The 26,088-nt window shown below is 32.2% G+C and overlaps 3 protein-coding genes across 4 annotated transcripts; 1 reads left to right on the top strand and 2 right to left on the bottom strand.

Annotated features, from left to right (window-relative positions):
• Positions 1-6,337: 6,337 nt before the first annotated feature.
• Positions 6,338-8,357, bottom strand: LOC25482149 (4-hydroxyphenylpyruvate dioxygenase). Its single transcript, XM_013610661.3, has 2 exons — positions 7,018-8,357; positions 6,338-6,828 (listed from the first exon to the last, which is right to left on the bottom strand). Exons 1-2 carry the CDS (start codon positions 8,130-8,132, stop codon positions 6,657-6,659), a joined length of 1,287 nt encoding a protein of 428 aa, XP_013466115.1. The 5' UTR covers positions 8,133-8,357; the 3' UTR covers positions 6,338-6,656.
• An 8,965-nt stretch (positions 8,358-17,322) lies between these two features.
• Positions 17,323-18,516, bottom strand: LOC25482151 (vegetative cell wall protein gp1). Its single transcript, XM_013610663.1, has 2 exons — positions 18,284-18,516; positions 17,323-17,602 (listed from the first exon to the last, which is right to left on the bottom strand). Exons 1-2 carry the CDS (start codon positions 18,514-18,516, stop codon positions 17,323-17,325), a joined length of 513 nt encoding a protein of 170 aa, XP_013466117.1.
• Positions 18,517-20,077: 1,561 nt separating this feature from the next.
• Positions 20,078-26,088, top strand: LOC25482152 (FACT complex subunit SSRP1). 2 transcript variants are annotated; one of them, XM_024775399.2, is made up of 17 exons: positions 20,179-20,232; positions 21,249-21,434; positions 21,634-21,739; positions 22,361-22,497; positions 22,680-22,763; positions 22,847-22,941; positions 23,067-23,175; positions 23,310-23,396; positions 23,494-23,586; positions 23,775-23,972; positions 24,087-24,232; positions 24,314-24,461; positions 24,882-24,980; positions 25,073-25,252; positions 25,339-25,417; positions 25,542-25,673; positions 25,865-26,088. In XM_024775399.2, exons 1-16 carry the CDS (start codon positions 20,179-20,181, stop codon positions 25,670-25,672), a joined length of 1,932 nt encoding a protein of 643 aa, XP_024631167.1. In that variant the 3' UTR covers position 25,673; positions 25,865-26,088. The 2 variants fall into 2 exon arrangements, with proteins under 2 accessions (XP_013466118.1, XP_024631167.1); XM_013610664.3 differs by having other exon boundaries at positions 20,078-20,232; positions 25,542-26,053.

Below are 26,088 nucleotides of genomic sequence, written 5' to 3' on the forward strand. Positions count from 1 at the left end.
CATAGACGTTACAAGTAAAAAGAAGTCAGCATGTATTAAAATTTTCTTTTTTTACTTCATTGTATATATATAGAACTTAATTTTATTCAAGTTATGTATAAAAGTATTTTACACAATGATTTTTATTTTACTTGATAAAAAAGTGTTAAAAGAAAGAAATTGTAATATATTAAGAATATGTAGTATTAGGTTTTTGTTGTAAAAATAATGTTAGTATGGTGAATAAAAAAATTATCCAAATTTGAAAAGAAAAAAAAAATAAAACTTATCCAAATTTCAGAAAAGGTCCTAAAAAATACTTTCAAATTTAGATTTAATTTTCTTTATTCACTTTTTCTTAATGACCCGTTTGACCAACCAAATGTGATGTGAATAATTGCAATTAACCTCTATTTGGTAAAAAAAAAAAAAAATCAATAAGATATCAAGGGTAAAACAGAAGGGGGAAATGATAAGCTATTACTACTCTTGAATCTTGATATTATTTGCCTCCTACAACTACTATTATTATTAAGATTAGTTGAGTCAAAATAAAACTATTATTATGATTAACACATGGTCCCATTTTCTCATAAAAAGAAATTAAAATAAGGCTTAAATGTTCTTTTGGTCCCTTAAGTATTTAATTGATATCGCTTTGGTCTCTTAACTAAAAAAAAGATTGTTTAAGTACTTTAAGTTTTTTTTTTAATATCGTTTTGGTCCCTTTTGTTAGGTTTCTGTTAGGGTTTAAAAAAAAAATTAACTCCTGGACACGTGTCACCTTGTCATTGGCTCTGAGATTTTTTTAAAAAAAATTTAAAAAAAATAATATATATATTTTTTAAAAAAATCAAAAGTCAATTACAAAGTGACACGTATTACCTTAAAAATATATATTTAAAAAACAAATATTATTAACGTTTTTTATATATTAATTTTTTTTATAAAAAAAAAATTGTAAAAAAAAAAAATCTCAGAGCCAATGACAAGGTGACACGTGTCCACACATAACGTTTTTTATTAAACCTAACGGAAATTTAACAGAAGGGACCAAAACGATACTAAAAAAAACTTAAAGCACTTAAACAATCTTTTTTTTACTTAAGGAACCAAAACGATACCAATTAAATGCTTAAATGACCAAAAGAGCATCTAAGCCTTAAAATAATGGACCCATTTGCATCCCATCTTCTTTCTTGTTGATCTGTTAGTTGGGCTAGGTCAATTCAACATGTGATTTTGCTGTTTAATTAATCGATTTGAGATTAATTTAGTATGAATTGTTCGATGAAAAATATTAACGAGTGTCTATTCAAAAAATATGTATATTCAATAAATAATAAAAAAAAATTACTTGACCAAAAAATAAAATGTTTTTCACAAAATAAATAATAATGATGATAACAACATAATACTATTGTTTTTGTCAAAAATAAAATCATATTCCTACTAAATAAAATAACATGTGAATATTATTCAAAAAAAAAAATAACATGTGAATAACACATCTTGACAAAAAATAAAAACAAAAATAAAAAAATAACATGTGAATGGCCTTAGATATATTTTTGTATCAGTGTGAATAGCATTAGATCTATACTTACGATTACGACGCGTCTCTTATTTTTTTTTTGTACAAAAGTATTAATATATTATTTTACGATAATAATATCCTCTCAAAAACTTATGTCAAAACAAAAAATATCCTCTCAAAAAATAAATATATTATTTTACGAGTTTTTTTTTAAACCAAATGTATCCTCTGTGTTAAGGAAGAGACTAATCCAACAACTAAAATTTATTTAAAAGGTTGACATCTTCCAACAAATGCTTTTCATACGAACCAATGAGAATCAGACCCAAAATAATATTTATTTAAGTAATTGACATCTCCCAACAAATGATTTTTATACGAACATGTGAAAATTACCCTAACATTAGATGTGTTGGAGGATGCAGTTATGAGGAAATCGCTTGTCATTTATTTCTGGGCTGCACTACTTTTGGCAGCTTGTGGTCTTGTGTATCACGATGGTTAGGCATTAACTTTGTTGCTTCAAATGTGGTCTGTGATCATCTTCTCCAGTTTGGTCACCTAGTCGGGCTACCACGATTTATGCACAATTTCATGAAACTAATATGATTTGTGTGTGTCTGGGTCATTTGGAAGGAAAGAAACAATCGAGTGTTTAATCAAAAGGCATTAGATGTTCAACAACTGACTGATAAGGTAAAACTGCTATCTTTCCAGTGGTTAAAGGCGTGTCTGACTACCTTTAACTTCGACTATCATGACTGGTGGAGGCGGCATTTACCTTGTAGTGCATTTTACTGTAATTTTAGTTGTTTCTTCTGTTTCTTTGAGGTGTACCATGTTGAGGCACTAGTTTCTTGACTTTGTATAAACCTTAGGGTGGTTCTCTTTTGCACACATTGTACGAGATGAATCACTCTTTTTGATCTAATATATTCCATTTTGACTTGTTCAAAAAAAAAAGTATATACCACTCATATCACACTATATTAATTTAAGAGGTTATGATTTAACTCGAACTTCATAAATTTAGATTATCTCCTACACTCTATATTTCACTACAACATCTTATTTTTATGGAAATTTCTCTGTCCGCCCTCTACATTCTCAAAAATCATCCAAATTCTCAATTTTACCACTTTTGGAATTACAAAATCCACACGGGGACGACTATCCTAAATCTAACATCAAATATTAGACTTCAAAACGTTTCAGAACATTATACACACTTTAGTCGATCCATATGTATAATTTATAATTTTCATGACTTTTACACCCTCGGATGAGTCATTATCAACTTTTTGTAGCTCACTGGAAATGCTCGGTGGATTCGCTCGCAACAAAACATCTCGGTGGGATGTGTAACGCCCTATTTTATAATTTATTTATTTTATTGAGTTTAGATATCTTTTTATAATTTAGTCGATTTATTCTGATGAGTGATATTTTGTTATGTTATACGTTGGTATTTATTAGTATAATATATATATGTTAGTTGGTGTAGAAATATATATGTTATATGGTGTAGAAATATATTTGTTATTTGGTGTAGAAATATATTTGTTATTTGGTGTAAAAATATATATGTTATCTGCTGTAAAAATATATTTGTTATAGAGATATATTTATTATTTGGGGTAGAGATATATTTGTTATAGAAATATTATATATATATATATATATATATATATATATATATATATATATATTAAAATAGAATATTGAGGTGTGAGGAGAAGATTTGGAAATAAGATAAAAATAAGTAAGTTAAGGATTTATATAAAAGGGAGAGTTAGAATTGGAAAATAAGGATTACATGAAACCTGTTTTTGGAGAAAAAGAGAGAAAACCAGGAGAAGAGAAGAGTCGGAGGAGAGAAAGCGGTAGAGTCCTTCGTCGATCAATCTAAGGTAAGGGTGGGACTAACTTTCTCTAATTCTAAGTTGTATGATTCTGAAACTGGATTTAACAGGTGGTAGATTTTAGTTTTAGAAATTTGGGAATTAGGTTTAGAAATTGTAATTGGTTGTTTTAATTGTAGAATTGATTGTTGAAATTAAGATGTTAAAGAAGTTAGAGTTTTAAAAAGAAGTTAGGGTTTTTGAATTGCAATTTGATTGTTGAAAGAGTAGGTAATCTGATGAATTAAGGTAATAATTGGTGTTCAGGTTGTAAAATAATCATAGGTTAAGTTTCCTATCATATTTGGGATTTGGGTAGATGAAATTTGGGTTTTTTTGGGTGAAAAATGTGCAGAAATCGTAACAGTAGGGGAAAAACTCGCTAGAAGTTCGCTATTGGCGAATCACTCTGTAACAATTTCGCTATTAGCTAACTTTTCGCCATTAGCGAAATTGCACAGTGACAGCATACACTGTTTTATGTTCTTGCGTCTTTTTCACACGTTGAATTTTTGAATTGGCCTTTAGTGTAAACATGAAAGTTTTAGATAATTTTGTTAACTTTCCAATGGCTTTGGTTTGACTTGAAAATGATTTTTGGTTTTTGAGATATGATGAAAATACTCCAAGGAGGTATTAGTGAAATTTTATGAAAATTCTGCATAACCGTTTCTAAGTCAGTCCAAAACTTAGGGAATAATTCCAAACCTCAAAACTAGAAGTACTAGGAGTTTAATTAAGGGGGTTTAAGAGTATTTAACCTATGTTGTGATGGATCTAATTGGTTTGACGTGAATATCTTTGTTGGATAATTTGAAATACATATATTATGTGAATGTTGTTGTTGAATAATTTGAGATACATATATTAGGTGAATATTGTATGATATAGAAATAATGTTGTTATACCATCCAAGTGGTTATTATTAATGTTGCTATGATTCAAGTTGTTGTATGTTGCTGTCTGTGCTGTTATTGATTATTAAATCATTAAGTTGCATATGTTGGTCAAAGTTGTCAAGTTGTAAGTTGTTGTTCCAAGATATTGGAGTCATATGAGTTGTTGGAAGTTGTCTAAGTTGTAAGTTGTTGATTCCATGCATATTCATTTGAAGTTGAGGGCTTGATGCTCTTTGAGCTTTTCCTCTATACGTTGATGGCTTGATGCTCTGTGAGTTTTTGCTCTTATGTTGAGGGCTTGATGTCATGTGAGTGTATTTATGCTCTTTATGTTGAGGGCTTGATGCTCTGGTTGGTACCACATGCATGATTAAGAAGTTGAAGTTGCATATATTGAGTTTAAGTTGTAGAAGTCGCGTTGTCGTTAAGTTGTCATTTGTCAATGAGTTGTTAATAAAGAACTAAGTGAAGTATTAATATTTATTAATCATTGTTGTTTATGTCGTTATGAGATGATGTTTATGATGTGTTGTTTATGTTGTTATAAGATGATGTTTATGATGTGTTGTTTATGTTGTATATGATGATGTTTATGATGTGTTGTTTATGTTGTTATAAGATGATGTTTATGATGTGATGATTATGTCGTTATATGACGATGTTTATGATCTAATTATTATGTATTATATGATGTTGTATATAATGTGATGAATATGAAGTTAATGATGATTAGAAGTTGGTTGAGTTATTAATGAAGTATTATAAGAAGAGTTAATGTTATTAATTGATGAAGTTTAAGTTGTTAAATGTTTTTGATGAATTATATGCTTATTATTATTGAATGTGAAATCTCACCCCTTCTGCTTGGAAATGTTGCCCTCACAATTGGGTAACTTGCAGGTAATCAAGATTAGCCGTTGAAGTGAGTTGACTCTCACACGTATCGTGGTCTTAGGGTCGCTCTGATACGTAACGGGATGAGAATTTTGCTGTTGCTTTATGTTCCTTACGTATTATTTTATGAAGTTTTATAAACATGTTGTTGGAATAATTTTATGAGATTTTACATTGAGGCCTTTGTGTCAAGGTTGTTTTAAACGTTGAAATGATTTCCGCTGCGAAGTAATAAATGATATGATGTTTAAGTTGGACAATAAATAGTGAATTTATTCCGTCTATGATTTTATGAAAAGAAGTGTGACATTCCGTTTATGTTGAATTACTCTGATTTTTATGTGAAATTTTTAAGTTGGGAAAACGGGGTATTAGAGAATGCATTTTACATAAACAAATAGAAAAAATATCATCTTGAGATTTTTTTACAACTCTTAATTGACCAATTGTGAGGTGTAAAAAAGTTTGAAAATTGCATTTCAAACATTTTGGTCAATTTGAAGGTGTAAAAAGTTCTGAAAAAAAAATAAAAAATCAAGGTGAACATTTTACACCTGGTTAGCTAATCCATATGTGCAAAAAAATTGAAAATGCATTTTACACATTCGAGTTGGTCATGCCAAATATGTAAAATGTCATGGAATTATTTGATGTATAGTACACATTCGTCTCTAATTATAGGATTTTTTGGAAGAAAAAAATGGGAATTAAGAGCATCTCCAATGATGTTCTATGATCTATTCTTGAGGACATAAGAACTTGGTTTTATGTTCTATCCCATTGGAGTGGAATGACAGAGAAGCCATGTTGCAGAACCGTTCTCTCTGGGGGAGTGGGGCGTAGTGGGCTGGGAAAGGGAAACTGAGTGGGACCCACTTAAAATAAATTAAGAACAAATATTGTATTTTTGCATTGGAGTAAAACTACATGGTTGTTCTTGAATCCACATGTGGCAATGATGGACCCACCCAATGCTTGAAGAACACAAATCTTGTTCTAGCATTGTAGATGCTCTAAGAAAATTGAAGGTACGTAGTAATAAATTTATTTGTAATTACTATTGTTTTTACAATTTTTTTTGATAAATCAAGAGCACACTGACAAAAAAATATATAAGTCATTTCAACTAAGTTGGCATATAATGTGGATTTCAAGGTGCTCATATATATTATTTTAAAAAAAGTAAAAAGGAAATACAAAAACAAAAATTGGGGGACATAGATCTAACCCAATAAATTCACACAAAGTGTATGTCAACCCAATCATGTGATACGAAGAAGAAAAAAAATGAAAACAACATTAGTAGATGTTATTTAAAACATTTATTATTATTATTATTATTATGGCTCTAGAAAGGATGAAAAGACCAATGAAGATGAACATTGCAAGCACCAATTAAATGATTTGTTGGAAAAGCAGGAGCAGCACAAAAGATGACAACATAAATTATGCAGTTCTTCTGGTTTCTAAAGTCTTCTCATATTCTTCAATGGATTTGAAAAGCTCTGAGAAATTGCCTTTCCCAAAGCCCCCACATCCTCCCCTTTGGTACTCCTTCTCTTCCTCGTCCTTGAGCATGCATCCAACTCGTTGAATTATCTCTATCAATACAGTTGGCCTGCATATTTTACAAAAGTTAAGTTTACAAGGCAAATACTAAACACACTGTCAAATTGACAATTTAAGAAACAAATAGGGTGCAAAAATAAGAATTCCAAGCCCAATATATAAAACAAATTGATAATAATGAAATCAAGGCAATAAAATGAGTATTATATTGATATGATTCAAAGAGTGCATTTCATACCTATCTCCAACAGGCTTAGTGAAAATCTGAAGAATAGTACCCTGATCATCTCTATCAACCAAAATTCCAAGCTCTTCACACTCCTTAATCTGTTCATCACTCAAAACATCAACGACACGATTCTTCAAATTCCGATAATAAGTCACTGGAGGAGGAGCCATAAACTCAAAACCACCAACACCACTTTTCTTCCTCATTTCTCTTAATGTCCTGAATATATCTTCAGACGCCAAAGCCAAATGCTGAAACCCGGCACCTTCATTGTGTTCCAAATATGTTTCTATCGGACTCTTGCGCTTTGTTCCGTAAATGGGTTCGCATATCGGAAGCAACACAGTTTCATCATTGCTCGCTAGTACTACATTGTTCAAACCACTCTCACTCGTTCCAACGTCTTCTGTTGTAAACTCAGCAAACTCGTGAAAACCGGTGAATTGTTTGATGTACTTCACCGCCGATGCAAGCTCTGGAACGTTTGCGTTGGCATGGTCTAGTCTCCGGATTCCGAAATCTAGTGATGAGTTAGATGATTCATTTAAAAGGGATTCGAAACCAGGGAGGAACAGCAGGTTTGGATTGTTGTAACTGACGTAGCGTAGAACGACGTCGACGCCGAAGAGATGAACTTCAGCAAGTTTGACGCCGTTTTCGAGAACGATGGGAGGAGATGATGGAAGTGCGCCGTGGTTTACGCTGACAGTGAAGGCGAGTTCTGCGTCGTCGACTTCAATAGCGATGGCGCGAACGGCAAGGCCGTGTGAAGCGCAGAAGGAGAAGCAAGTGGAGGCAGAGAAGGTGGGAATGGAGGCGGTTGAGGAAGGCGAGGAGAGAGAAATGGAAGGGGAATATGGGGCGGAGAAGAGGAAATTGAGGTCGCCAGAGCGGAGGAGATAGGAAGCGTGAATTAGGTTTCCGGTGGACAGGTCGGATTTAGCGACGATTGGCATACCAAGTCCTTGAGAGAAACGAAGTGCGGTGTTGGTTGCGTCGGTGCACCAGAATTCCACGTGGTGGAAGCGTTTTACTTTGAAACGGTCTGTTTTTGGGTTGGTTCGGATGAATTTTTTGAACCCAACTAACTTGAACCCGGTTTTGGTTTGTGTTTCGTTGCCCATTGATATAAATGGCAAGAAGGGTTTTCTTCTTTTTTTGAGGGTGTTGTTACTGTGGTAAGCTTGGTGTGTCTATAGAGGAGCATCGCAGCTTATTTATATGGGACATATATAGTGTGATGTTGTTCTCTTTCAAAAAAGAAGAAATCTATATGCATACATTGTATCTATAAAAATACAATGCATATTTGTGTACACACAATATAGATACCATATAAAAATAATATTATTTATAAATATTTGTTCAACTTATTAACAAAATAGCAAAAAAATCCTTTTTTACAAAATAAGAAATTTATATACATACATTGTATCTATAAAAATACAATGTGTGTTTGTGTACACACAATATAGATACCATATAAAAATTATAGGCTTAATTGAACGTATTGGATCTTTGACAGTTTTGGCCCCCTAACTAATTAAAATACAAAACAACTCCTATGTATTGAATTTTTGGCAGTTTTTGCCCCCTAAACCAATTTTGACTCGGTCCACACTAACGTGGCACTTCAAAGCCGCCACGTGTGCATTTTTTTAATTAAAAAAAAACCACATATAAATTAAAGAATTAAATAAATGAAAAAAACAACAAATAATTAAAAAATATATAAAAAAAAAAGGAAGGAAATCGTGTTCCAAAATCTGATTCTCCCCCTTCTTCCTCTCATCTCTCTCTAAAACACTGATTCTCTCTCTCCAAAACCATTTGTTCCAAAATCTTGAAGCACCGCCATGGATTTGCTCCGATTGAATCTCTCTCGTATTCGAATTGTAACCAAAAACACGAGGAGGTAAAGTGGTATTCTAATTTTTCAAACACAGGTAAACTAATTGTAGCATTCAGGAAGTTCTTATTGATAATACAGGGAGTTCTTATTCATGCATTCAAGGTAACATGTAGGAGTTATTGTGTCTCGGATGAGGAGTTTTAAAACACTTTTTAATTGATTCAATAATTGATTCAAGAATAGATATTCATATTATTAAAGATTATTCAGATATTCTTGCATTATTCATGCTGACACTGATAATATTGCATTTATAACTGCAAATTAACAAATAACTGAGCAGTTTATAATAAATATACAGATAGGAAACGATAGAGTAAGGGAGGAAAAAAAGAATTTATATGATAAATATATCAGGCTATTGGATTGTTAGGGAACAATGGAGGTGTAATTCTTATTCAAGTTATGTATAAGCAACATGCAACTAATATAGCTGCCTTGTTTTGTGCCCTTTATATATGTCAAAGTGCATGCGACATGCTCCTTTTTCTTTTGATAAAAACGAAACTTTCGTTATGTTCAATAGAACATTATTTCATTATCGTGCTTGCATTGAGCTACTCATCCTTTTTCCACTTTTTCCATGCTTCTGTCAATGGAGCAGGTTCTTGAATCAGTGTTTTAGAGAGAGATGAGAGGAAGAAGAGTTAGAATCAAATATTGGAACACAATTTTCTTCCTTTTTTTTCTTTCTTTTTTATTTATTTTAATTATTTGTTTTTTTTCATTTATTTAATTCTTTAATTTATATGTGGCTTTTTTTTATTTATTTTTAATTAAAACAATGCACACGTGGCGGCTTTGAAGTGCCACGTCAGCGTTGACCGAGTCAAAATTGATTTAGGGGGCCAAAACTGCCAAAGATTCATTACATAAGGGGCTGTTTTGTATTTTAATTAGTTAGGGGGCCAAAACTGTCAAAGATCTAATATATAGGGGGCTATTTTGTATTTTACTTAGTTAGGGGTCCAAAATCGCAACTTCTTGAAACATAGGGGGCCAAAAGTGAAATTAAGCCAAAATTATATTATTTTTGATTATTTGTTCAACTTATTAACAAAAGAGCAAAAAAAAATCCTTTTTCAAAAAAGAAGAAATCTATATACATACATTATGTCTATAAAAAACAATCCATGTTTGTGTACACACAATATAGATACCATATAAAAATAATATTATTTATAATTATTTTGTTCAACTTATTAACAAAAGAGCACAAAAATCCATTTTAAAAAAAGAAGAAATCTATATACATACATTGTATCTATAAAAATACAATGTATGTTTTGTGTACACACAATATAGATACCATATAAAAATTATATTATTTTTAATTATTTGTTCAACTTATTAACAAAAGAGCACAAAAATCCGTTTTTAAAAAAGAAGAAATTTATATACATACATTGTATCTATAAAAATACAATGTGTGTCTGTGTACACACAATATAGATACCATATACAAATTATATTATTTTTAATTATTTGTTCAACTTATTAACAAAAGAGCAAAAAAAATCCTTTTTCAAAAAAGAAGAAATCTATATACATACATTATGTCTATAAAAATACAATCCATGTTTGTGTACACACAATATAGATACCATATAAAAATAATATTAATTATAATTATTTGTTCAACTTATTAACAAAAGAGCACAAAAATCCATTTTTAAAAAAGAAGAAATCTATATATACATACATTGTATCTATAAAAATACAATGTGTGTTTGTGTACACGCAATATAGATACCATATAAAAATTATATTATTTTTAATTATTTGTTTGACTTAACAAAAGAGAAAAAAAATGGTATCTCTATTGTGTGTATACAAACATACAGTTGTAGACACCGAAAAAGTTGTCTGCATAATATTTTTCTTGTTAAAAATATATCGGACATCTATAAATGAATATTCCTTAAAAAATCTATAATGAAGAAATTGTTGTAATATCACATTGTGTTGTTGAAAATTAGTGGGTTGATTATATATTAAATGTTACAACCATGATTTTTTATCTGCATGATTAAAAAATATATGTGCAGTCTGGAAGTCATACCTCAGTGGACAAATGTCAAAATTGCAAGGTCAGACGTCGTGACCCGGGTTCGAATCTGAGACCTCACAGTTGTGTGTGAGTTTAATTTAAGTGGATTACCACTTTATCTAAGACAATATATATATATATATATATATATATATATGTGTGTGTGCGCATGATTAAAAAACCACCGTCAAGATTATAAAAAAAAATAAATAATAATTGTGGGTTCATTATAATAAAATTCAACCATGACTTTAAATGAGCAATATTAAAAAAGTGACCATCAAGATAAAATTGTTTTTCTTTTTCAATAAGAGTGAAGATAAGATTTGTTTTCTTTTTTAAGAAGGTCAAGACAAGATTTTTTTTTCATAGGAAAGTCAAGACAAGATTGGTGAACATGTAAGATTCAAATTCTTTTTGAATAAAACATCTAAAATACCAAAGCTCCCTAATCTGGTTTGGGTTTTTGAAGCACAAGTTCACTGAAACGAAACTTGAGAATTTTTTTCAAGTAAATCACTAATTTGCCTCCTAAAATTGTAGGGGTTAGTAAATTTATCCCAGAAATTGCGAATAAACAAAATAGTCTGTATTTTGAATTACGTCGTGCAAATTGGTCATACTGTTAACTTGTGTCATTGGGTAATTATTTTGAATTGGGAAATTATAGACAATATTTGTGTTCTAGGTTTAAGGTGAAAGTTAATGTTAGTGATGAGATGTTGTTTTTGTTCTCTTTGACTATGACGTTCACTTTCTTATTGGGAAGACATGTGTTTAGATTGTTGATGAATCTAAAGTTCACGTACTAATTTTTAATTAGGGATGATTTTTTACATTTAGGATATTGAATAACTTATATATTGAATTTATTTCAACTTAGGCTTAAAACAGTGTTTTTTATCCTCTTGAACTTGAACTTAACTTTTGGTTGGTAAGAAATTTCTCTTCAAGATTGAAAAGAGTGATTGATTCCTCATCTTCATCTTTGGATCAATCCTTTAAGGTGAAGAGGGTCTATGGTGAATTAAAGATCATAAAGGCTTTTGTTGATTATGGTTATGATCATACTCATAAGGTATTGCTCTTATGATAGTTTAATTGAGGTTTTAATTATTATATATTTCCGGTTGATACTTATCGGATTGTTTTTTTTAGGTTTAATAGCAGTTTTCGCTCTTTAACTTTTATGAAGTTGCGATTTTGATCCTCTAAGAAAAAAAAATTACAAAACCGCCCTCTAAGTTTTGCAACTGTAACAATTTTGACCCCCCAAAGCCAATTTTTGGTAAAAAAAATAATAAACAAATAACACGCGGCACCTCACTTAGGGTGCCACGTCAGTGTAGACCGAGTCAAAATTGATCTTGGGTGCCAAAAGGGACGTTTTGTAGTTTTTTTTCTTATGGGATCAAAATTGCAACTTTTAAAAAGTTAGGGAACTAAAACTGCTATAAGTCTTTTTTTTAAAGTCCAGATAACTTTTTATTCTCTTGGTCTTGGGGGCTGAAAACGGTGTTTTTTATCCTCTTAAACTTTAACTTAACTTTTGGTTGGTAAGAAATTTCTCTTCAAGATTGAAAAGAGTGATTCTTCATCTTCATATTTGGATCAATCCTTTAAGGAGAAGAGGATCTATGGTGAATTAAAGATCATAAAGGCTTTTGTTGATTATGGTTATGATCATACTCCTAAGATATTGCTCTTATGATAGTTTAATTGAGGTTTTAATTATTATATATTTTGGGTTGATATTTCTCAGATAGTTTTTTTTATGATTATTAGCAGTTTTCGCTCCCTAAGAAAAAAACTATAAAATTTGTCCTCTAAGTTTTGCAACTATAGTAATTTTGACCTTCCAAAACCAATTTTTGATAAAAAAGATAAAATAAAATAAATAACACGTGGCACCGCACTTAGGGTGCCACGTCAGCGTAAATCGAATCAAAATTGGTCTTAGCGGCTAAGACTGCCGCCACAAAGGGGACGGTTTTGTAGTTTTTTTTCTTATGGGACCAAAATTGCAATTTTTGAAAAAATTTGGGAATTAAAACTGCTATTAAGCTTTTTTTTTTAAAGTCCAGATAACTTTTTTTTTTCTTCTAGATTGTAGTTTTTTCCTAAAGAAGTTGCCATTGAATTCGAAAAACGAAAACAAGATATTGACACTATGGAGTTATACAGTTCTACCGTTGTTACATCGGATGAGGACGAAAAGAGAAAATGTATCTATGATGTTTGGATTTGATTTGCATATGATAACATCCTCCATGTGGGGGACAATGCAGCCTTGACTTTTCTTTGAACATCTTTTTTGTTGTGATAGTTAAATTAGGTTGATAAATTATGAAGGAAGGTTGAAGTTTGTTTGTGTTCAACCTTTGAAACTCTTTCGGTTCTTTGTATTTCTAGGAGATTTATATCTTGTTTTCAATAAGAGGTATGTTTCAAACTATATGAGATATCTATAATTATTGAGATATCTATAATTATTGAGATATTTTACTATGGATCTACATCATGGTAGATAACCAATCTATATTTTTTTTAGAAGAAATAATTAAAACATATCATTCTTACAAACAACAAATTAAAACATGACACGTCATTGTTTTATTTTAAAATAATTTAAGAAATGAAAAATAACTGCTCCTCCTCTCTCAACCATTATTTGCAGTTAGTATTCACCACCATCAATCATGGTTAAAAGAAAAAAAAAAATGACGTGTCATATTTTAATTTGTTGTTTGTAAAAATGATAGTTAGGTTCGTTCCTACACAAAAATTTCTCTTTTTTAGTTCTTAGCGTGTTTGTACGGTAAGTATCCTTATGTCAAATATGACTTATTAATGGTTCAGGTTAATATCAACAATCCTTTTTAAGCTTAGATATATCTATCTCATCTCATACATATTTATATTCAGTAGTTGATTTTTCCTTCCATCATCCATGATTTATGTACAATAGGGACAAACTTTTTTTTGACGCCGCCGGGTTAATTCATCTGAAGCACCCTCGTTAAATTAAATTTATCTAAAATATTTAACACACACGTTAAACGTAGTACTTGATACATAAAAATTATAATAGAAAACTTGCTTAAATAAATATACACTCGCTAAAGAGTCTTATACTTCTAATAAAGTACCAGCTGAATCATACAAGGTACATATTATTGTTTGAAACAATCATATACATCACTAGTGATAAGTGTTAGAAAGTGACATTTTATGTATTATTTTAGGCACTTTAGTTACTTGTTTTGCAAGTTATCTAAAGAAAAACTACAATTTGATGAATAAATACCATTTATGCTTTATGTGCCTTACTTTACCCAATTGTGCAGGAAATTGCAAGCCATGACCAAAAAAATCATAAAAAATGCAAAGGTTCAACTCGCCACAATGAAAAAATGGCAGAAAGTCCCAATTTTACACACCTTCAGCATGCCAGAGTGAGGCCACGGCGAGCCAACTCGCCATAGCGAGAAAACTCCAGAAAGTCCTGAATTTTGAAGGCAAACTCGCCATAGCGAGCACCACTCGCCACAACGAGTTAAGCCGACTTAGGAGAAGGCTACGTGGCAGAAAACCTGTGGTGCAACAAAACAACTCGCTAAGCGAATTGTCACTTTTTAGACTCCTATAAAAGGCTTTTTCTCTCATTTTTATGGATATATTATGATTTTAAGAGAGAGATAGGGCATTTTTAGAGAGAGAAACACAAAGCAAGAGTGATTGAAGTGGATTTTCAGAGATTTATAGAGAAATCAAAGATCTTGTCTTAAATCTTATTCTTTTCTTCCATTTGTGCAAGGCTACTATGAAAATATGTAGTTAAATATACCCTTTTGGGATTAGAGGTACTTGATCAAGCAATATGTAATTTTTTTTATCCTTGAATATTTGGTTCTAGCAATTTTGACTTGATATTGATATTATTCTTGTGTTTTATGCTTATGTATGATTTGAAATGATATTGAAAAATACTTTTAAATCTAGGGTTAGTATAATCATTTATCAAAACTTTTATTCTAGACATAGGGTTTAAGTTTTGACAATCACTTTAAATATCAAGAACTTAATGCTATTGGATCGTTTAATAGATTGAGAAATCGTCGATTAAACGATACAATTGAAATCATGATATTATTTAGACATGAATGATGTTGTCGAGTGATTTGTGATAATATCGATTAAAAGCTAGAATCCATTTATGTGAGCATAAGAATACATATGTAACGCTTGGTTGACGAACTCTATCCCTAATCATTATATGCCTTATCTCGTCTCTATTTTATTGATGTAAATTAGTTAGATTAGTTTTTAAACAAACAATCAATTAAACCATAAACTTGAGATGATAATTGATGTTGAACGGTTTATGATATGCAATACTTACATGTTGATAAAAATAGGATTTACAAATATCTTATATCAACTAGCGAGTACACAACATCTAGTGATTGTATGCCCATATAATAATCACTCAGCCTCTTCCACTAAACTTCGTCTCATCGTTCTACTTTCGATCAACCTGCTTAACCAAAAAGGAAAATAAAAGGATTAGGGTGAGACATAATGTCTCAGTGAGTTCCACCTATCCTAGGTTGTAGGCAATCTTGGGGACACCTAAGATCGCCTTCTGTCTGTATATCCATATTAAGGCGTATAAGCTGCTCTGAGTACTATATATAGTGATATGGGGAAGTCTAGGATCACTAGTTGTTTGTAACCTATCTAGATTAAATGTGTTGTCATAATGTCTTAATCAATTGCTTAAAGTCAGTAAGTTAGCGTGTAACAGACAAAAAATATGTGTTCATTTTACGGAACGGACGAGTGGAGTAACCCCGAAGCCCGTTTCAACTGTTGTCCGGTGAAAATTCCTATCGTATCAGGCTAACAACGGAACTTCTCTTATCGTTGTGAAGGTTCCCTCGCAGGCTGACCTACCCAGACATAGTTTGGAGCTTGCTGAGCCACAACTTATCTGATTATGTATCAGAATATAATTTCTGAAGCACGTATCTGAACATGCTTTTTTAATTGTGTGTATATTTGATACATTCTACTTAGTGGATTCTTGTATATTGTATAACCTAGTTGTTCAGGTTCTAAGCATACCGTTTTCATATGCTACTCTCTTAGAGTCTGTAATCATTCTACTTTACACAAAGATTAAAGAAAAACACATAATATTTTTTATCCAGTTCGGTCCAAAATTGACTCATTACGAAGGAAAGAGCAGATTTCCATTCCATTAATCAAGAGAGTATCTTTACACAAAGATTCCAAAAGAATTATAAGAATTAATCTCCAAACATAATTCTACCATTTACCTAAATCTCTCCGTGTGACTAAGAGATTCAATTTGTTTAGTATTTACAAAGTGAATTCAATGATGATTCTTCCAACCCTAAAGTTTATACCAAGAGAAAGAGTTATCTTTAAACCTAGTTTTAGTGTTAGCTACAAAACCTTTGTTTTTTCAACTCTCTCTACCCTAAACCCGAGCTGCATATTTATAGTATTGTTAATTAAGTAAATAGTCCCTATAAATATTCAAAATTTTGTTTTTAGTCTCTACAAAATAAAATCACAGTTTTTAGTCCCTATAAAATTTTCCATCAGCATTTTTAGTCCTTGTCAAAAATTTCTATCAACATTTTTGGTCCCTAAAATGCTTAAGGAAAATGTCACAGGGATTAAAAAGTGTGATTTTATTTTGTATGGACTAAAAACAAAACTGTGAATATTTATAGGGACTAAAAACTTAATTAACCCTTTATAGTATTCAATTAGTCCTTAAAATTTGGCGACCAAGAAAACGAAAAATCGCGCACTCGCGCCGCGTCACGAGAGAAGACATGGATAGACTTCCCTGCAATCCTTTTAGCTCCCACATCGTGAGCCTTCTTCCCACGTCTCGAGATAGGCAGAACTCGGACTTAAGATTTTAAGGCATATACAACACTTAGTAACAATTGATCATAATTTATATTATTTAATAATTTTTTTAATAATTGATTAAATAAAATAATTAATCTAACAATCTCCGAATTAAAATGCAAATTAAAACTTTCTGCGTTGATACATGATACTCAACAACTATAGGTTTTTCATCCTATGATGTCCCATATATTTGCTTGTCCTTGGAAAAAATTTGTATGGACTTTGTTTACAATTACTATTTAAATTAAGCAAGTGATCAATGAACACATGATTTTTTTAATAATAAAACTATAAAATGACTGTCTATGAGACAAGATTGGAGCTAGTAATTTACAATAAAATACACATTAAGTCTACACAAAATACATCTATAGTAGAACTAATTAATCAACACATTTCATGCTTGGGGAGATGCTGCATTGGGAGAATGTGCTTGAGGTGCAGGTGATGGTGCCTTATATTTTCGTGGAAGTTCAGGTGGTTTAGCTGGGGGTGCTTTATCTGGAGCTGAATTTGGTGCTAACTTTGGTGCTTTATCTGGAGCTGAATTTGGTGCCAACTTTGGGGCTTTTGTTGGTGATTTCTTTGATGATTCTGCAATGTCTTCCTCTTCATCAGCAGGTAAATTTGCTGGTGCTTCTACTGCTGGTGGTGTACTCCCTTTGCTTGTTAGCTCACTGCTTTTTGACAATAAACAATCACATTTAATTTCTGATTAATTGAAAAGTTTATTCTTTTATATACCAACATCACTTTTAGTCTTTTTTATTACTGATTATGCAGGTGGATATATACTAACATTCACACAATAATTGTTCCACCACAACTTTTTAAAATGTGTTAAAATAAATTGACCCATTAAATGTTAGTTCAAGAATCATGAGTTTTATTAAAGTGGATGACATGATAGATGGTCCACGTAAATTAATATTTGAAAATCGTTTGAAACTTTAATGATAACTGACACATGATATATGGTCCACCGTAGACTAATATTTGAAAATTGTTTGAAACTTTAATGATGATTGACTAACGTCAACTTTTAAAAGTAGAAGTTCATAGTTCTCTTTGTTTGTAACATCATAGATGGTGATCTGATCAATATCAGTTTGACTGGAAAAAAAAAAATGTCCTTAAAAACTTAACACATTTATTTTTCTTTATTTTTATCAAGCTGACACGGATAATGTCGCTGTCTTAGTCGTGAGGATGGAGGACCGTGAACTTTTACTTCTAAAGTAGGACGCAATTCGACGTTGTTCGTTTGGACAATATTTACGTACCGATCCATGATGTACAACTTTCCTATTCAAGAATGTCTAAAAAATATATGGAAAAAATGGCACACATGGTCTTACTCTGCTTGTTGAACCCAATCAGCCAAGGATTCGTCAGCCAAGGCACCCTCAGCAGCCTGTTGGACAGAAGCATCTCCTAAAGCACTCTGAGCATCATCAAGTGTGTCTTGAGAGATACCAGATTGTTTTGCTCCATCTATTAGACTTTGCAATGCATCTTGACACAAAACTGAATAGTATGGCAACACCACCACCAATGAATATACCAAATAAATTGATATCCTTGCAACCATGTTTCTTCTTTATTCGTTATAATTAATTGAACCTGTGTGGTTGAAGAAACACCCTTAACAAATTGTATTCTAATATGTTTGCAACAATATGAAGTGAAACTTTGTCTGGTTGAAATTTTCTGTTATATTTGGCTTTCATGCTCAAATTTGAAATGAGGTTCACACAAGTGTCAAGTATTTGACTATCAAATCCAACAAGTTTGCCAATTTTGGACAATTTTATGCATTTTATTACCTATCGATAGAAATCTTTATTACAATCATATTTTGCAATCTTAAGCCTTCATTTACGGCTTTGCTAACTATTTTATATAGCCATCACAAGTGATGCTACACCATCATTAAAAATCTTTTATACGATTAATAAAAAAAAAATTGGAAAGATAACAATAACCAAAAACAATAGAAAAAACTATTTGACACTTCAAAATTCATTTTTATCTTACTTGCGTTTTAGTCTAATTGTGTGATTTGGCCCCATTTTTTTTAACAATTTTGTCGCATTTTTCCCTTTATAGCTTGATATTTCTCACAATTTCCTCCAAACTTTATGATGAGTCGATAATTTTTTTTTGTTAAAGAGCATAGTGTCTAAAAATCCATTATTTAAGATAAATAAGTGGAGAATAAGTTCGAATAGTGGCCTTTGCATATCATAATGTCTCTATCAACTGAGTTATGTTCATTGTGATATGATTTGATGTTGGCATGACATCCAACACTCACAACCAACATGTATTACCGACTGACCCCATGAACCAACACGACCAACATCATATTATTGATCGACCCCCCACAAATCAACATCAATCGTTTTAGCATGTTTTGCTCTCACTCGCACACTTTTTGAAAAACTTCTCAGAAGGTCACCCATCCAAATACTACTCCAAGTAAAACACGCTTAACTATGAAGTTCTTTATATGTTAGGTTACTGAAAAGGAGATGCATCTCGTTGGTATAGATAACATCAATTAATCTTTATAAACACTCATTCAACCGTATAGTCTCATACCCACACATCCTCATGATTCCTCTCATTTCGTTGTGATTTAGTTCATTCATGTGTCTCATGCCTAAAAACATACCAAAAGCCGTTCATTGCACATACCATGTTCACCGACAATCACTTCATGCTCTCGTCAACCTCAAACTTCACATGTGTGATAGTGAATAAAATTCTTAATCAAGATATCAAGCTTTTTAGTTAACTTCTAGACATGACTATGAAAGTTTGATAACACGTCGCTGAAATGACATGTCATCATAAATTTAAGAAAAATTGAAAGAACTTGTCAAAAAAAAAAAATTTAAGAAAAATTGAAAGGATACTACCAAAACACAGAGAAAACTAATGCTATATTTTTTTTACACTTTAGCCCTTTTTGTACTAAAAATTTAAAATATTAACACAAATTAAAAAATTATTTAAATAAGTAAACAATCTTAATCTTAACCTTCCTTCAAAAAAAAAATCTTAATCTTAACCTTAATTATTGTTAATTTGTTTGTGTAATGAATGTTTAGTTGAGTGGTGTGATGGCGCCATATTTTTTTCTGACAATTTTATCATTTTCACTACTAGTATATATATACCTGCTCTCAGTGTCGCAGGGACAAAGACAAAGTGTGTCTCGTAGCATCGTTCTCTCTTTCTCGCCACCATGACGGACGGTCATCTCTTTAACAACATTACCCTCGGCGGCCGTGGCGGCACCGTAAGCTCTCTCTCTTCCATTTTCGATCCTCTTTCCTCAAACTTTCATCATTTCCTCTTTTCTTAACCCTAACTTTTAATCCCCTTTTCTAAATCATAAACCCTAATACTAGGGTTTTCTTCTCTATTTTTTTTTATTTTGTAATTAATTATTATTTTTGTGTACAAAATCAAATATATATATTTTTTTAATTTGTAATTAGGTTGATGGTTTTGCTTTTAGTGAGATTTATTGTAAAAATGGGAAGGTAGAAAATATTAGGTAAATTCATATTCTGCTGGGTAGCACTTTTGATATACCATAATCACTAAAAATGTGTAAAGTGTGATTTTTGTTCCAAATTTTATACTTTCCAGTTTTTCAGACCTAGTTAAAAAATCACGCAGTGGGTGATTTCATTTGATGTTATTATGTGCAATTTATTTAAATATCCATCTAGTATTAGGCCATATTTGGATAAACAGCTTATTTCCAGCTTATAGCACTGGTATTTATCGTGATAAGCACTTAAGTATAAGCTATTACTATAGCAAAAGATAAAAAAAAAATTGAATTGTTTTCGTATAAGCTATAAGCTGCTTTTGTAAGCTATCTTGGAGAACTTATGAAAATGAATTAAAAACAAATTATGAACAATGTCATAAGTTCGTCCCACAAAACTTACGTTAGTTGATAAGCTCAAATAAGTCAATCCAAACAATGGCTATCTTGGAGAACTAGTGAAAATAATTTGAAAAAAACTTATGAACAATGGCATAAGCTGTTTTGATAAGTTCTTCCAAATAGTCTTACAAAACTAATTTTAGTAGATAAGCTCAAATATGGCCATCCAAACAAGCTATGAGTGTTTCATTAGCTGTTAAGTGTCAAGGTTTTATCAATTTCTATGCTATTTTTTAATTAAAGAATTATAATGAAAAGATGAGGAAAATGACATTTTCTAGTAAATTTGTGAGCCAGACTGAAAATAGTAATTGTTATGTATGACACTTATATTTGTATTATTGGTGCTGCAGAATCCGGGGCAGATAAAAATATATTCTGGAGGAATTTTATGGAAGAGACAGGGAGGTGGTAAATCAATTGATGTTGACAAGGCAGACATAACGGGAGTAACATGGATGAAGGTTCCAAAGACAAATCAACTCGGTGTTCAGATCAAAGATGGGTTGTTCTACAAATTCACTGGTTTCCGTGATCAGGTAGCTCTCCGTCCCCCTGAATGTGCATTTGCATGTTTTTGATGTTGAAAAAGGAATTCAATTGTTTGGTCTGGTTTGGTTTCTTAATTTTGTTCCGTTGATTAACACTTTGACCAATCTAAACGTTGATGATTTGGATTTGGATAAGCCTTGCTATCATATACTGTACTTGTGTTGACATTTTATACTTATTTTGTAGGATGTTGTAAGCTTGACAAGTTTCTTCCAAAACACCTTCGGAGTAACTGTTGGGGAGAAGCAACTTTCTGTTACTGGGCGCAATTGGGGAGAAGTTGATCTAAATGGTTGGTGATCTTTACATGAACTGCATGAACTGTTTTTTATATTTTCATTGTGATATTTCTCATAATTTATTTACCTACTATACTCCGAGTAAATTTATGTGTTTGATGGAAATAATGTTTGACATCGTTTATAATGGCAGCATCATGAAGACATGGTAAGTAATATTAGTGCCCTACTATTTTCGAAGATATTTATTTGAAACCATTCAGTTTGTATTTTGAGTGCACCGCCTTTGTAAAATTCAGGGTAATTTCCTTATAAAAAGAAACACCGGGCAGTTATTTGCCGTTTATTTTTGTACCCATTTTTAAGTTGGTTCTATTTTTTTGGGTGCATGTCTAAAATGAATCTAAGTAAGCACCACTACCTTCAATCTGGTTGTTACATCAAAGTGCAATTTAAAGTGAGAAGTTGTAAAGATAGAAATGTGGGTTCTTTTTTTCAGGGTGGGGATGGGATTTGCTTCTCAAACAGGAACTTTATCTCATTCATGCTTTCTTCTCTGGCTTATCTAATGCAGTCTTTCCCTTTATGGTGGATCTTTTTGATGGAACTGACTTGACTGCTTTTATATGGCTATACTACTAGTGGCTGTCCTTATGTTTCTATTTCCATTTCAGGAAATATGCTGGCTTTCATGGTTGGTTCAAAGCAAGCTTTTGAGGTGTCTTTAGCAGATGTCTCCCAAACAAACCTTCAAGGGAAAAATGATGTGATGTTGGAGTTTCACGTGGATGACACAACTGGAGCAAATGAGGTATATATATATAGTTTTGGAAGTTCTAATGAATTGATACAGTTTGGAACAACTTGCAGCTGGTTAGAAGAAAACCTTCCTCATCCAAACTTGGGCTTGAATAGTATTGTAGGCTGCAGTTAATAGGCTCATTTTGGAATTGCGTTTTTTATGGTCTAATGTTGTTTATTTTACGATCTCAGAAAGATTCTTTGATGGAGATGAGTTTCCATGTACCAAGTTCCAATACCCAGTTTGTTGGTGATGAAGATCGCCCTCCTGCTCAGGTGAGTTTGTCTGTGACTTTAATTAATATCTTGTTACAGCAAATTATAGGTAACTGACATTTGTAAAATCATTTTGGTATTAGGTTTTCCGTGATGAAATAATGTCTATGGCTGATGTTGGTGCTGGAGGAGAAGATGCTGTTGTTACATTTGAGGGTATTGCAATCCTTACACCAAGGTAATGTATTGCACAACATGCAACATTCAACTATTTAAGCTTGTTATCACTATCTTCCATGCTTCTGTTCAATTGTGTCCTTTCAAGAAAAAGATTGATCTGTAGAAATTTGCTTTATTGTGCAGAGGACGATACAGTGTTGAATTACACTTGTCATTTTTGCGGCTTCAGGGACAGGCTAACGATTTCAAAATCCAGTACAGCAGTGTGGTTCGCCTATTTTTACTTCCTAAGGTTTATCTCCTAATCCTTGCTTTTTGTTTTTAATATAACAGTGTTATCAGCCACACATGTAAATTGATGCTTTTCTCTAGACTTGTTAAGTATACTGACCACTTATCATGTCTGTTGGCTGTATGTATTCGTAGTCTAATCAGCCGCATACCTTCGTCATTATTAGTCTTGATCCTCCTATTCGGAAAGGACAGACTTTGTACCCTCATATCGTGATGCAGGTAATGTTTTACTTCGTTGGTTTCTTGTTTACTAATTTAGTCGATATACATTTTGCTTGCTTCTGAACCTAACAATGTTGTGCTCCTCTCTGTGTAGTTTGAAACTGATTATGTGGTTGAAAGTGAATTGGCAATGAGTGAAGATCTTTATAACTCAAAGTACAAAGACAAGTTGGAGCTGTCTTACAAGGTATTGACTAAACTGTTGATAATTGGGTTATTGATATATAACCTGAGATACTGCTCCTCAAGAGCTGCTTTGGAAATGATAAAGGGCATATTTTAGTTGATTGGCTGGTGTGAGAATTTAGTAACTCGTGGGTCATGCAATCACGTGATACAATAGTTGATATATTTAATTCACTATTCAATAATCAGGGGCTTATCCATGAAGTGTTTACCACAATATTGCGTGGTTTGTCCGGGGGCAAAGTTACCAAGCCTGGAAAATTTAGGAGTTGTCAAGATGGTTATGCAGTGAAGTCATCTTTGAAAGCTGAAGATGGAATTCTGTATCCACTTGAGAAGAGCTTCTTCTTTCTGCCTAAACCTCCCACTCTTATTCTTCATGAAGAGGTAAAATCCAGTTGCTTTTACTGATAACCAAAATACCAAATGTTAGTTTCTGGTTGATGTGCATATGATACTTAAATATTAGAGGTTTTTTATGGTTTCACCATTTCCTACTAGATTGACTATGTGGAATTTGAGCGACATGCTGCTGGTGGTTCAAACATGCATTACTTTGACCTTCTTATCAGACTCAAATCTGAGCAAGAGCATCTCTTCCGAAATATTCAGAGAAATGAATACCACAATTTGTATGGTTTTATCAGGTAAATATTAACTCACTGCCAAAATTTATCACACATATTTGTTTGTTACACAAGCAATTCACTTTTGTCCTGCACATGCAGTTCTAAGGGCTTGAAAATTATGAATTTAGCTGATGCCCAACCAACTGTTGGTGTGGCCAAGGTGCTTGAGAATGATGATGATGATGCCGTCGATCCACATCTCGAGCGCATCAGAAATGAAGCTGGTGGAGATGAAAGTGACGAGGAGGTGCCTAATCTGTACTTGACTACTTGATATTGTTTCTATCCTCTTCTTTATTCATGAGTAGCTTTCGGTATTTTTGTGTTCTAATTTAAGTGATTGAGGTAACAATAGTTATTTATATCCAACCTCATTTGAATATATCTAACTTCTAAGCATGAACATGAAAATACACAAGCGAGCTTTGAAGTCTACTTACATTTCAGTTTTGGCATTCTTAAACTTGCATGTCTGTTGTTATTGTAGGCGAACTTTCTTCTGTTTGTCCATCTATCCCTTTCAGTTTGTCATGCTCACTGTATTGCTTACTGTTGTGGTTCTGTGCATGTCATATGCGTATGTCTTGTGGGAGGCTGCATGTGGCAGGATTTCTCTCTAGAATTAGTTTGCTTTTGTATATATTAAATTGGTGTAAAATGTCTACAGGATTCAGATTTTGTTCTCGACAAGGATGATGGAGGTTCTCCTACTGATGATTCTGGTGCAGATGACTCTGATGCTAGCCAAAGTGGTGGTGAGACAGAGGTAAGTGATTTGCTTTTATCATCTTGAGATACCTCATCTCTACTCTTTAAATCTTTGGTGTCCCTAACACCTTAATGATGACCAACTTCCAGAAACCTGCCAAGAAGGAACCAAAGAAGGATTTGCCTTCTAAGGCATCTACTTCTAAGAAGAAATCAAAAGATGCTGATGACGAAGGAGGAGTGAAGAAGAAACAGAAGAAGAAAAAGGATCCAAATGCACCTAAGAGGGCACTGTCTGGTTTCATGTTCTTTTCTCAGATGGAAAGAGAGGTTTGTTTTATGCTGTACATACATATTAGTGATGTGGTTTTGAATTTAAGTAAGTACAGTAACTATTTTATTTTTTTTAATGACAGAATCTAAAGAAAACTAATCCTGGAATTTCATTTACGGACGTGGGAAGAGTACTTGGAGAAAAATGGAAAAATCTGTCAGGTATGGCTGGTTGCCACTTTTTCATTGCAGTTCCATCTAGTGTCATTTGTGACCATAATCTTAGCCTATTATATTTTTGTGTTTGTGACCAAGTTTTCTGTTTCTTTGCATGTTCCATACACAGCGGAGGAGAAGGAACCTTATGAGGCCAAAGCCCAAGAAGATAAAAAACGTTACAAGGATGAGATGAGTGGTTACAACAAGAATCCTCAACCTATGAATATTGATTCAGGAAATGAATCTGACAGTGCCTAAGGTTGCCTTAATATTGATATTAATCCTGATTGCTTGGCTGCAGTTTTATAGTTACTGTCATGACAACTAATATAAGTCATGTGTTTTGATATTTCTTAAACGCGGTGGTATCTCCTATTGTAACGGTAAATCAACAGAGTTTTATGGTAGATCTGTTGTGAATGACGCTGTTTGAGTTTTCCATGTCCCCAGGGTTATAACGGGCTGCTTGTTTGAATGGCTTGAGGAAGGCTGGAGAAGGATGAGGTTTATGTGCTAAATATTAGTGTATTATCTATATGTGTAATTCAGTCTGCCAATATAACATACTGGTTACCTGCTAGTGGTTCTTATCAAGTATCTGATCGGTTTACATAATAGTAGTAGTAGATTTTTCGCTAATTGAATTTTAAATTATATCAAGTATCCTTTATCAA

Source organism: Medicago truncatula, chromosome 1, assembly GCF_003473485.1.
Source record: "Medicago truncatula cultivar Jemalong A17 chromosome 1, MtrunA17r5.0-ANR, whole genome shotgun sequence".
NCBI classification, from domain to species: Eukaryota; Viridiplantae; Streptophyta; class Magnoliopsida; order Fabales; family Fabaceae; genus Medicago; species Medicago truncatula.

Excerpts from the sequence above, each read along its gene's own strand:
- LOC25482151 (XM_013610663.1), bottom strand. The coding sequence starts at position 18,516 with ATGGTTGCAAGGATATCAATTTATTTGGTATATTCATTGGTGGTGGTG. Across the intron at positions 17,603-18,283 it reads GATTGGGTTCAACAAGCAGA|TGAGCTAACAAGCAAAGGGA; the intron begins GTAAGACCATGT and ends GTCAAAAAGCAG.
- LOC25482149 (XM_013610661.3), bottom strand. The coding sequence starts at position 8,132 with ATGGGCAACGAAACACAAACCAAAACCGGGTTCAAGTTAGTTGGGTTC. Across the intron at positions 6,829-7,017 it reads ACTAAGCCTGTTGGAGATAG|GCCAACTGTATTGATAGAGA; the intron begins GTATGAAATGCA and ends TAAAATATGCAG.
- LOC25482152 (XM_013610664.3), top strand. The coding sequence starts at position 20,179 with ATGACGGACGGTCATCTCTTTAACAACATTACCCTCGGCGGCCGTGGC. Across the intron at positions 20,233-21,248 it reads TCGGCGGCCGTGGCGGCACC|AATCCGGGGCAGATAAAAAT; the intron begins GTAAGCTCTCTC and ends TTGGTGCTGCAG. Across the intron at positions 22,764-22,846 it reads AAGATCGCCCTCCTGCTCAG|GTTTTCCGTGATGAAATAAT; the intron begins GTGAGTTTGTCT and ends TTTTGGTATTAG.